Source organism: Sinohyriopsis cumingii, chromosome 8 (genome assembly GCF_028554795.1).
Source record: "Sinohyriopsis cumingii isolate HCF-2022 chromosome 8, ASM2855479v2, whole genome shotgun sequence".
In the NCBI taxonomy this organism is placed as follows: domain Eukaryota; kingdom Metazoa; phylum Mollusca; class Bivalvia; order Unionida; family Unionidae; genus Sinohyriopsis; species Sinohyriopsis cumingii.
In genome coordinates, this window is record NC_142968.1 from 118,995,968 (window position 1) to 119,008,677 (window position 12,710).

Below are 12,710 nucleotides of genomic sequence, written 5' to 3' on the forward strand. Positions count from 1 at the left end.
CCTAAGAGCACACGTGTTTCTAAGGACAAAGAATCTACCGGAATCCAAATAATGTGAGGAAAACAAAATATTTATCCCCAAAACTGGTCACAGCATAAAACACTTTGACTCCTCAAGTGTTATGGCAAGAATGAATCTTCTTTCTCGATACATTAATAATAAATCTAGCGACGGCGCAAAAAAGATTCCCGGATGTGGTCCAATCCACTGGAAAAACAATTGTTACATGTTAATTGTCACGTACTCCAAATATGGCATAGATTTCACTTTATGACACCGCTCTGGTGGCCTAGTGGTTACTTCGTCCGCCTCGGATGCGGGATGTCTTGGGTTCGAATCCCAGCTGATACATACAAAAGACTGACAAAAATGATAATAAATGTTACTTCGCTAGGCGCTCAGCATTTATAAGTTAGTGTTAGGACTGGTCTGCCTGGTGTGACTTGGTGGGACACCATGCTACATGTGTGCGGCATGATGCCAGTGCTAGAAATCACTATAAAATGCCACACTGCAGACACCGTAGCAATATGAGTAAAACATGTTAATGCTTCGTTAAAAATCCTTATCACAGACAGACAGTCACTTTATGAATTTTACTGTGAGAAAGAATAAAAAAATGTTGTTTACTTTTCTCAGCATTACATACAAAGGTTTTATTATTGCGTATTTACGAGAACAGTGAGTTACATTACAATAGCATGTAATGGAATTGAAACAAATAAAACTAACAAACAAACAATTAAATTAGTCAAATATAAATTAAATCAAATATATATGCAATATATATGACAATATATTTATGGGAAAAGTGGAAAGTCAACCTTTAGCTTCGGTTGAACTTACACCATACCACTGGGTACGCTTTAGGGATGATATAGAAATGAAGTGGCAACATGGAAGAGAAAGTCTGGATGATTTTTTATCCAAGGCAAACAACTTCCATCCCTCAATAAAAGTCACGGCAGAAGTCTCCATCTCAAAGAAAGTCTTCTTGGACACAACAACCAGACTGGTAGAAATTGAACTCCACAGAAACGTCTACTCGAAACAAACCGACAAACATCCGTGTCTACACCCAAGCAGCTTTAATACAAAACACTACATTAGGAATAATGCATATATCTAGGCACTAAGGATGTGCATAATTTGCTCCGACCATGAAACATTCCTAAAAGGTTCTGAAAAGCTATCTAAACATCCAATTCAAAGAGGTTACGACAAAGACCTGATTACGGAGGCAACTCTAAGGGCTAAACACACACAGAGATGACCTAAACACATATTGAAGGAAGGAAAAGGCTAATAGGATACCATGTATCCTACGATGTCAGCACTGAGACACTTTATAATTATGTCCAGAACTGGAGCATCTTGACGCAGATATGTTGCATCGTGTCCCACACAGTCACCTTAACATCCCACTAGATTTACCATTGCTAACAACAACCTCTTCATGCTGTGAAGCAAGTGAGGCAACTGCACTGATCATTTGTTTAAGTCTTTTACATGATTCGAACAGGGTTTCAAACCCGCGAAATCATGCAGCAGCGGTTAACGTTCTAACCACTGAGGCCACGGGATCGATCACTACAGAAGCAGAGTGCTTGCAGTGAGATTGCCAGGGTACGTATATACTCTACATAAAGAGTAACTTCACAACACATAATGTTTTGTCAGGAGTCTGTCCAATTTACAGGGGCAACGTTGACAGCCGTAGAGGGAAGTCTATGGAGTTAGAAGGAACAAAGGACTGAACTTATACTAAATGACATAACATGATCTGAGATTTCATATGGATTAGGTGTACACGTTTTATTTGATTTTAATACAACGTTCACAAAACTAAAGGTGCAATATCATTATAGCCTGTCAAAACCATAAGGTAGATTTCCTTTCCGGATAAAAACACATAATATAATATATGTAATGATTCGATTGTTATTATTTTGCTTCCTGTTTTATAACACCTATCAGTAAGGGTCTGAAAGCTTTATTTAATATTATAATATCAGAAGGCCACTCCCTTCCCTGTCATATTTCTCTCTCACGGCGTTAGCTTGTATCATTGCGAACATTAAACATAGGGGTGGGCTATGTATAAAGGCCTCTTTTACTTTCTCTCTCTCTCTCTGTCTCTTGTTACATATATTTGATTTAATTTATATTTGATTTAATTTGTGTTTGATTTCATATCAGTGTTTGAGAGTTTTGGAATCATTTTCTTTTCTTTATCTGTCAATGTAATGTAATTTTGCTGACTAATAGTTTGATATTTCCCAGAAAATTCAGTTTGACCTGAGTTTTTCCTTTGATACCAAATAATATAAACACATGTATATATTTTTAACTTAGTTCCTGACCTTGATTGAGTGTCAAGTAAACAACGTTGTTCTATGAGTACAATGATTGGTTCATTTTAATGACATACAGGAGCTATGTGACTTTTAGTTGTAAACATGATCATGTCATCCTCTATTTCGCAATTAATTAATTAATTCCGAAATTGCGAAATACTTAGTATCGATAGTGATGTTTAGAGAGAGAGAGAGGTCTAAGAGTCCAGACTTTTAAACACTTGATGTCAAGTTGTTTTCATACTGTCGTGACTAGTATTGAAATTCTTGAGGTATATGTTCATTTTGCTTCAGAATAATTGGACTCAAGAGGTATAATTCATTTCTCTAGAAATATTAGTATATTCATACATACTTTTTGAACAAGAAGATTCCTGGAAAATTGTATTTGGGCTTCCCAAACCGTAGGATACATTGTTGTATTTGTGCAATGAAAAGTATACGTCAACACAGTACATGCTATATCATACGTCATAGCCTTCCATTTTGGATTCGAACTTGGAATCATTATAACATTTAAATATTATGACTTCAAACATTTTATTCGTGAATTATTCTTATATTATTTTTGGATTTGATTCTGCAAACTGTAAGTTCTCCTCTTTGTTCATTTTTCCAGTATTTCTCTAGGGAAATAAATTATTTGTTATATGTTTCAAATCTTGCTGTTTTCACTCTTTATAGTGTTACTCTTTATTCGAGCCTAAACACATAACACTTTATCTGTCAGTCTATATGTCTCTTGACCCTTCCTGGAAGGTTGTGAGTTAAAATGCTTGAAAACCAAACATCATGGCAGATATTTGCCTATAAATGATGACAAGATATATTCAACCACTGCAATTGAAAAGGGAAAGGTAGAAAAGGAATACATAAACAAGGTGTGTTATGTAATACTGTTAATTTAATTATAACAATTACTTAAATCAATTATAATACATTTGACTTACTGAATTACTTCTTGTTGGCTCTTCATTTCGCTAAGTTTATATATCCCACTCTTTTGAATATGCCGCATTCACTGTTCAATTCCTTGAATATACTGTGTTTGTAGTGCTTTAATTAATTTATTTATGCCACAAATCATGTTAAAATCAAAATTGTGTTTTATATTTATCAAATCAATATGCATGAGATTATGAGATGAAAAATAAAAATGAAGCAACTTATCATACGCAAGGGAGATTGCAATGAATCTAAATAAGCAAAGAATTTCATTTGCTGGTGGTCACACTGGACATGACTGTGCAGAATTTATATAAATCACTCATTCCAACAACATAGAGTTGCTTGAAGTCAATTCTAACTGCGCTCGAAATGCCAGTATGCGTATATATATATATATATATATATATATATATATATATATATATATATATATATATATATATATATATATATATATATATATATATATACATATATATACATATATATACACATATATATATATATATATATATATATATATATATATATATATATATATATATATATATATATATATATATATATATATATATATATATATATATAGTAATTACATCCGACCTTTGAAATACTAATCGTTCTAAATATGTTTCATTAAAAGGAAACAAGGTATGCGTCGTTTCCTTATGGTGAAATATTGATATATCTCGTGGTATAACTTGTTCCCGAAATTGATATTTGTGTCTTTGCCGTAACCTAGTTTCAACCAGGATCATTAAAAACCGAAACGTGAATTCGTCCGAGTATAATTAACAAGGCTTTACCAATGAATGACATTTCTCTTCCTTGAATTAGTTCTTCTAAAACCCATGGTATTACATATAATTTTTCTGCAGCACAATATCAAATCTAAAATATCGTTTTTATTATATGTTTATAGTGTATGTATATATATATATATATATATATATATATATATATATATATATATATATATATATATATATATATATATATATATATATATAAATTTGATTTTAATGTCTTTTAAAACAAACGTTCAACGAAACATTTCATCCTGGTTTAAAAATTTAATTCGACAATGTGATATTACACTAATATTTCGTGCAGACCAACATACATACGTCATGAATGGTTGTCTATTATTGGTAGAAATGCAAATTTATAAAATATTTCAAAATCGTGCATGAATCATTTTGATACTCATTTGAAACAGGTTATGTATTGGAATATTAAACATGAGGCAAGAAGACTATATGCCACATGAACGATGAACCACTAATCATTAATATTCAATACATGACCTTTTCATTATATACCTAAAAGAAATTGGTCTGTTTTCTTACATGACTAATATAACAAAATGCGTAAATTGAAGATTATTTTATATATTCTAGGAATGAAACAAGCCACTGAACTGTGTGGGGATGTTCTCAATGGGCAGTGAATTAAGCTATGTCTGTTAAAGTGTACAGACTGTTATCTAGCTAAAGAAACACAACAAAATAATATTTTTAAAGGGCATTTGAAGTTACCAATATAATATATTGCTGCCATTAGTTCATTTTTTTCTAACTCTAGATCTGAACTAATTTTTTTTTTGGTAAACGAAATTATAAACAAAGCATTTTTGAATCGATCGTTATGTAAACTTAAAGCTATTAATTAGTAACATATAATTTATATAATGCTACTATATCGAGAGTCCAATGTTCTCTTCAATGAAGCTTACAAGCCTGAATTGGAGAATTGGTGCAAACGTTTCGTGATGACCTACTTACTTACGTCATAAGTAGGGTTTCCTTGTTCTAACCATTTTGGACATGTGAAGCCCCTCGAATAGTAATTTTGAACTTTGAAACATTCTGATTTTAGTTCTTATTTCTTTGTGTAATCACTGTGCAGATATACAATACACATAATGCAGATTCCACCTAGTTCTTGTTTTCGTCTGGTTTTTGTGGTATAATGTGGTCTGATTTGGTGGCCTAGCAAAAGGAATCGGTAGATTCCGAAAGTGCTTTGGCTTGTTTTACACCAGTTGTGCACTTTTGTTTCCATCTTGTTTGATCCATTGCTGTTGCACATAACGATATTTGTAACCTGAATATATTTCTCTATTTGAAGAGAAACACAAACTTGATACATTGGAATATCATGATGCACAATACTCCAATATTAACAACATTTGCCATAAGGTTATCTCCGCATAGTTTGCGCGTGATTGATAAGGATAAATGTCACTGAATGGAGACAAGGTCCATGCCAAGCCTTCTACACCCCCACATTCTATGCATTCAATTATTAGTACACCTTAAAGGTACTAAATATGACAATTAACCAAACTATAACTCTGGTCAAAAACTTCATGAAAGCAGTATAGTCCTACCTTTGTCTTTATTAATCTTGCAACGCATTCAGTTAAGTAATGTTAAGATATTGTTGGAATTAAGCCCTGAACACGAGTTTCACTATTCATATTGTTTCTAATAAATGCAAATTTATGAGAACATATTCTATGCCACATAAAGGAGAGGCTAAAATGTAATTATATATAATAAAGAACCTTAGTATTACATACCTAAAAGCAATCTGTCCGTAATGATATTTCACATGAGTGAGGGCAAACTATTTGTAGATATTCAATAACGTTTTTATTAAATACCCGAAAGTAACCATGTCAATCGTTCTTTAATGTTATTGGAATAATACAAAAGACTATACAAATTTATTCAATTGTGTATTGAACATTTCACATGTGGTCAATTCTATGAATGAAACAAGGATCTCTACTGCTATGTGATTATTATCAACAGGCAGTGAAGTAAATTAAGTTTGGAAAAGAGACTACGCTAATATCTATCTCAAGAAATGCAAGAGGCTATTATCATTCTTAAAATGTTACTGAGATTAATCCTCCTACGTATAGGTTGGGAAAAAACAAAATACGTTCAGGTCATTACGACATTAGACTCATCTTGTTGGCGTATGTAAAATAGTATAATTACTACTGTTTCTAACGAATCATACTATAAAAATATAATATAATTGTGTCGCCTTATTTAAATGTGTTGCATGTATATTTCTGGTTTCTCTTGTGCAGCCATCTTTCGTGACTTTATGGCTTTGTAATATTAATCGGTAGATTCCGAAAGGGCGTCGGCTGATTTCAAACGAGTTTTACACCGATGTTTTTAAATTCTTCATTCAAATCCATTATTTCCATTACCCAACTTTCTTGCATCGTCAGTCGGGGTCCTTTGTTATAACAATATCTACCGCACTTAAGAGTAGCAACTTTCATCCTCATTCAATATTTCTGCTTTTATTTATAATTTTTCGATCATTGTATTGATTGTGTTTCTGCGTTATTTTTTGGTTCATTGCGTAATCTTCTTATGTGACTTTGTGAACTTCTGACCTTGAAACATAAATCGGTTCATTGCGAGAAAGGTTCTGCGCTTTTCGGAATGGGTTTACATCGTTATTTAATGTTTTTTATCATATCTATTATTTCCGGAACCAGCACACTCTTCTTGGATCCATTGCACTCACAGATAATGATATTGGCTGCATGATTTGTAACCTTGAATATATTGCTATGTTTATGACAAACAGAAAATCAAATCGATCTATGAAGCAACACAATGCAAAAGAAAGCAATATTGGCAACATTTGAAAGCGAAATAATTTGCCCACAGAAGACAAAATTTCGTTCTTGCTAATATTTTCAATATAAATATATATATATATGATACAAACAGATAATAATGGATTTAATTGGTGATGTCAAAAATGTTTCGTTTCAAAATAGTTTTGATTTTCGAAGAGCAGTTAGGAAATATAAATATGTAAACCTATTAAAGTCATATAAAGAATAAATCTAATAAGCAGACCTGTCGATACGAAAATATCGAAACATCGAATGACGCTTGATATCTTGAGATTGTTCTTGACGATTCTAATTTGTGTTATTTTTACTGGAACATTCATCATCAGCATTTTCCTCAAACATTTGACCTTTATCGTGCAAGATGAAGGAAAAACCAAGAAATGTCTATCTTTTATTGAACGTTATGGTTTGTTTAAATAATCCGAGTTGTTATATTTATTTGGCTTTATGCCCTTAATATTCGAAATTTAGAGTTTTCTTCTCTAAGTTGTAGAGTAACATGGAAAATAGCTTAATACTTGGACTTTATTCTTCCCGAACATTTTACACACTCCATGTAAACGTATCTACTTGAGTATGTCTGACGTTACATATTTAGAATCTGACGATGTAGGACGTTAATCTTAAATTCGGCAATAAGTGTCCATATGGTTATCTTCACATCGGCAGCGCGTGACTGAAAAGGATCTGGATTACACCTTAAAATGTTAAATAAAACAATGACCTAATTATAAATCTAGTCAAAAGCTTTATTAGTGCAGGTTTGCTCACACATGTGACTCAGCTACTGTTGTTATACATTCCACTGAGTAATGTTAACATGTTGTTGATTTTAGCATGATACATATAATTTATATACATTATATTGTGCTCGCAACAAGAAAAGATATGCAGATAAGCAAGACACAGCATGAATCGGATATTGATGTTATAGGTAAAGTCATACAAACTCTACTGCCTCTAGGAAAACGAAACTTATAAAATAAAACCGGCACATTTATCAATGCCTATAATATGCAACATACTTTCTATGTCTATTGGTTTGGGTGCCAATATGAATATGTTATTATGTACTATTATTATTATTATACTGTTTCATCATCGTAGTTTTGTTTTCAATTGTTTTCTTTTTTCATTTGCGTAATCATTTTTCTTGACTTTGTTGCCTTGAAAACGGAATCGGTAGATTCCGAAAGCTATTCGGCCGGATTCACAATAGTTCCTTCTCAGTTTTTCTTTCATATGAATTTTTCAATGACGTTCGTGATCCTGTGCTCTTGTATATTGTGTTATTTCTTGTGTGATTTGCATTATGCATATATTTTTATGCTTAAAGACAAAGATAAAAATAAAGTGATATATGAAGCGCCATGATGCATAATAATGCCATATTGATAAAATATTCAAGAGCTTAGTATATGCAAACTACAGACACATATCTGTACCGGCAAGATATATTGTGCAAGGAGGGTTCCTTCTCTTGACAAAATGTTTTTTGATACACAACCACATAAGGATTTATTTATTCCATCACGTTGAAAACAGGTTTCGCCGATTACAATAATGATCAGGCCATGTCTGCGTAACAAAGACGAAATTAGTGAAGACCTATCCAACATCATATGATGTTTTAATATTTTAATTAAAAACATCTTCCCCATATTTCATTAGAGAATTTGTATCATTTTTGAATGAGCAAGTTCAGTTTTTAATATTATCTGCGCTTTTGACCAATCATTAGCATTTTCCTTGAAAGTTCTTATCCAGGAATATACTTAGAATTCAATTACTTGCGCCACTTTAAGATTGAATTTAATATTTGGAATTATTATTTTTATTTTGCTACGTCGTTGTACTACAAATTCCAAAGTTATATGGAAACTGCGAGATTAATTTTACATTCCTATCGTTAGTTTGATAGCTATCTTCAAAACAAAATAAACCATGTTGAAAGAAACTGTTAAGGTACTTACATGAGCTTGACTTCAATTTACCAGAGTCTAATGCGAAACTGATTCCCTCGTGTATGTATCATGCCAATCTGACGTTAAGCGATAAGTGTCCATGTGGCTATATTCACATAGGTAGCTCCTGACTAATAAGAATATGTTTGGCTTGTTCAAAACTAGTAAACCTCCACTATCCGTGAATCGGAGTCTTGTTTCATTATAATTTACATTACACATAATACATTTAACATATATACGTACCGCTCAGGTGCCCCACGTTGCTAGAGCGTCCGCCACGGATGAAGGAGGTAGCGGGTTTGAACAAAAGTTGTATGAAATATTTCTGACAGCTGCCTCGCTAGTTGGTCAGCATTAAGAGGTTAGTTTTAGAGCTAAACTGCCACACTGCAGAGATCATAGAAATATCACACACACACACACACACACACACACACACACACACACGCACGTGTATTCATATACTTGTGGTGACCTTGCCATATGACTACATTTCGAGGACCACAAGAAGGAATGAATGTATATGTTAGAAATTTGAAAGTAATCTTAACTGTAAGCCAGGCTATATCTGTATCACTTCATTTATGCCGTATACTTCTTTAAACATTATGAGGACTACTCTTACTTTACCATCATTTTGAGGACGTCATTGTGAGGACTAATTGCACACAATCAAACACTATCATCAACCTGAGAACATGAATATTTTTTTTTATTGCACCTGTCCTGCAAAAACAGTAGAAGATATTTATTTAAAAGCTTAGGAACTAATTTGTCTGCAATTAAAACTATATACAGACATATACATGAGCTTAAATATTCAAATCTTATTAAAATATATGTATGTTATTTTGCCAAAAACAAAACCTCGGGCACTGTTTTGCAACTTTGTAAACCTCTTTTATTGTCATAATCAAAAATTACCACCCAGCTGGTAAATGTGAAATAGTATTATAGCAAAAATATGCATCAAGTCTTGATCACAAACTAGTAGCTGTTTTTCCCCTGGAATTATGTACAAACCATATTATTTTGTTCTTTTCATTATTAGAGAATTGCCTATCTCAGTGTAACGATACTCGTGTGATGAGAAACGTCTGTCTCAGAGTAGACTTACCTGCGTGAAGAGAATTGTCTGTCTCAGTGTAAAGATTACTACGTGCAGATAATTTTCTATCTCAGTATAAAGATAAATGTGTGAAGAGAATTTTCTATCTCAGTGTTAAGATAAATGTGTGAAGAGAATTGCCTATATTAGTGTAACCATAAGTATGTGAAGATAATTTTATATCCCACTGTACTAAGAACTGTGCGAAGAGAATTGTCATACTTTATAATTCTATATATTGAGGCAGCAGTGGGTATTTTATTATTTTATGTAATTAATATGCATTGATAAGTGAAATACAGTCATCAGTTGCAATTGTTGTGTTATTCTCATTCTATAAATATATAGCCAATTAATCAGCCTTGAACCAGGAATACCTGTTCGAGTTTTGTTTACTCTGAGCAATGAAGCTACCCTGATTACTGATCATGCAGAGTTGTTCTATTATATGACAAGTAGTAAGTAACTTTCTGATTGGTTAGTTAGCTACTTGTCTGTATAAACAACATAGCATGAACAGCACATTAGTGGTAGTCATGGGATGGAATACAGAAATGTGCCTGATGATTGTTTTACTTCAAGGAAAATTTTAACTGACCTTTGTCCCATATAATAAAGCAAATAGATTCATAATCAAGTTGATATAACATTTTTGTTTATACGCACTATGTATATTTCTCTGAAGTGTATGTTGATGTATTTTAGTACGTTTAATATGTTATCAACCTGTATATTCTTTTCTAAGTCTATCATTCTGTCCATGCGCTTGTCTGCCTGCCTGTATGCCTGCTCTCTACGTTTACTCTACCGACCGATTGTCTTGTGTTTAGGATATTTTGGTCCACCAGCTCTCTAGGAAGGTAATTAATAAATATATGTGATAGTAAATCATTCGTATAGAACGTACTGTAGATATAATTAATGTATACCTGCTGATCAATAATGAACTGATGACGCTATTGTTATTTATATTTGTAGCATATTTATTTGTATTGTATTTGCAGGGAGTAATAATGCAGGATAAATGTATTTATCTCTATTTACCAAACTGGTGCAAAATTAACCCAATTTCAATTTACAAATAATGTACTTGTATATTATATTCTGTGAGCAGAAGGCAAGTGCTGTATCATAAAGATAACCTTTTGAAGATAATTGTATATTTCAGTGTGAAGATAACCGTGTGAGGAGAAGAGTCTGTCTGAGTGTGATGATATTGCAATACCAAAATTGAACATTTTCAAAACTAAAAATAAATATTTATTCTCTATGAATATCGCACACATTTCTTTTCCAAAAGAGTAATTTTGCAGATGCCTATAACAATATTAAATTCATGCATGTTGTTGTGCATTGGATTAATCTTAGGCATGTTTCAGGATGCTATTGCTTGAGTACACCTCATTGGGAATTGATTGATCAGTAATGAGTTCCCTCTGATTACTATGACAAGCTGAACTGGACGGGATTGATGATTAGGCTTCGATAAGCGAAATGGCCAAGGTTTGAATTGTTGTAGAAGAGGTTTTTGTACTTGTTCAATTATTTGTCATAAGTTGACCTTTGTCGGGGATATTTATAGGAAGAGGAGAGGGAAATTTTTAAGTTTTCCAACCCTGGAGGGAGTGTACCTTTAATGGCGTTAGGAAACATTTGTGATTTAATTCGTTAATTAATGTTTTCGATTTGTTTCCCATTCGAAATCTCTTGTTTTATGAATGGCTTGCAGAGCAAAATCAGATAGTCCAACTTTTACAGGAGGTGGACGAAACCATCGTAAAGGTTGTCCAAGTTACCTGTATGTCACAGCCAATGTTAAACACGTAGCCAAGTTTTTAAAGAGAAGGTTTTGCTAATAAGATAAATAGACCAAGCCTCAACGCAAGAAAGTCTAAAGTTTACGGAATTTATTTTTATATCGGTCTAAAGATAAGAGTGGGATTTATTTGTCTTAAATGACATATGAATAATTTATGCTAAGAATTGATCAATTTTAGTTTTGTTAATATGCTTTTGATTAGAGGCAATACAATACGGCCGGATAAACACAACACAACACATTATTATTATTATTGTTATTATTATTATTATTATTATTATTATTATTATTGTTATATATTAGACAGGGTGCACACTATATTCGTGGATGGTAGGGGGCCTCATTGTTTTCTCTCAAAAGCTCATCACTTTTCATGATCTTTATGCACTGACATGTCACCAATATCCAAGGACGCTTCTTGCTTTGGAACAGCTGACCTATTTCTTTCGAACAGCTGTCCTGATTAATGCATACGTCGTATTATCTCGAATGTCCAATTTGCTTTAGCTCTGATCTCGAAAAATCAACGTCAAATTTTATTTGTATTCCTATTTAATTGTTACTTTTTGACATTGCGTTATATTTTAATGCCTTGTTGTGATGCAGCCCTAAATGTAGCACTAACTTTAGCATTGAATGAGGTCTACTTGTTGTGTAGTACAATATAAGACAATTATCCATCATATTGGTGTAAAGTTTTGCAATAGTTTTGTTGTGTGGGTGACGTAGAGTCTTTTATCCTCCAAAGTATTCTGCGCATTTGCAATAACATAAAAACTGTATTTTTGCCACTTTAATGATTTCAGTGAATGAAGGAATAATTGCTCTTCTTTGC

The 12,710-nt window shown here is 32.6% G+C and overlaps 2 protein-coding genes across 5 annotated transcripts in view; both read right to left on the minus strand.

Moving 5' to 3' along the window:
- LOC149794498 (uncharacterized) overlaps window positions 1-9,032 on the minus strand; it is a 28,081-nt gene extending 19,049 nt beyond the window's left edge. For 2 of the 4 annotated variants that reach the window (XM_089966584.1, XM_089966583.1), the window contains exon 1: window positions 3,308-3,348. In XM_089966584.1, coding sequence (XP_089822710.1) covers window positions 3,308-3,333 — 26 coding nt within the window. In that variant the 5' untranslated portion in view covers window positions 3,334-3,348. Of the gene's footprint in view, window positions 1-3,307; window positions 3,349-8,954 lie in introns of those variants that run through there. The other 2 variants (XM_089966585.1, XM_089966586.1) reach the window with 2 other exon arrangements.
- Window positions 1-12,710, minus strand: part of LOC149794495 (uncharacterized) — a 406,758-nt gene that overhangs the window by 274,673 nt on the left and 119,375 nt on the right. The gene's annotated exons all lie outside the window — the stretch shown is intronic.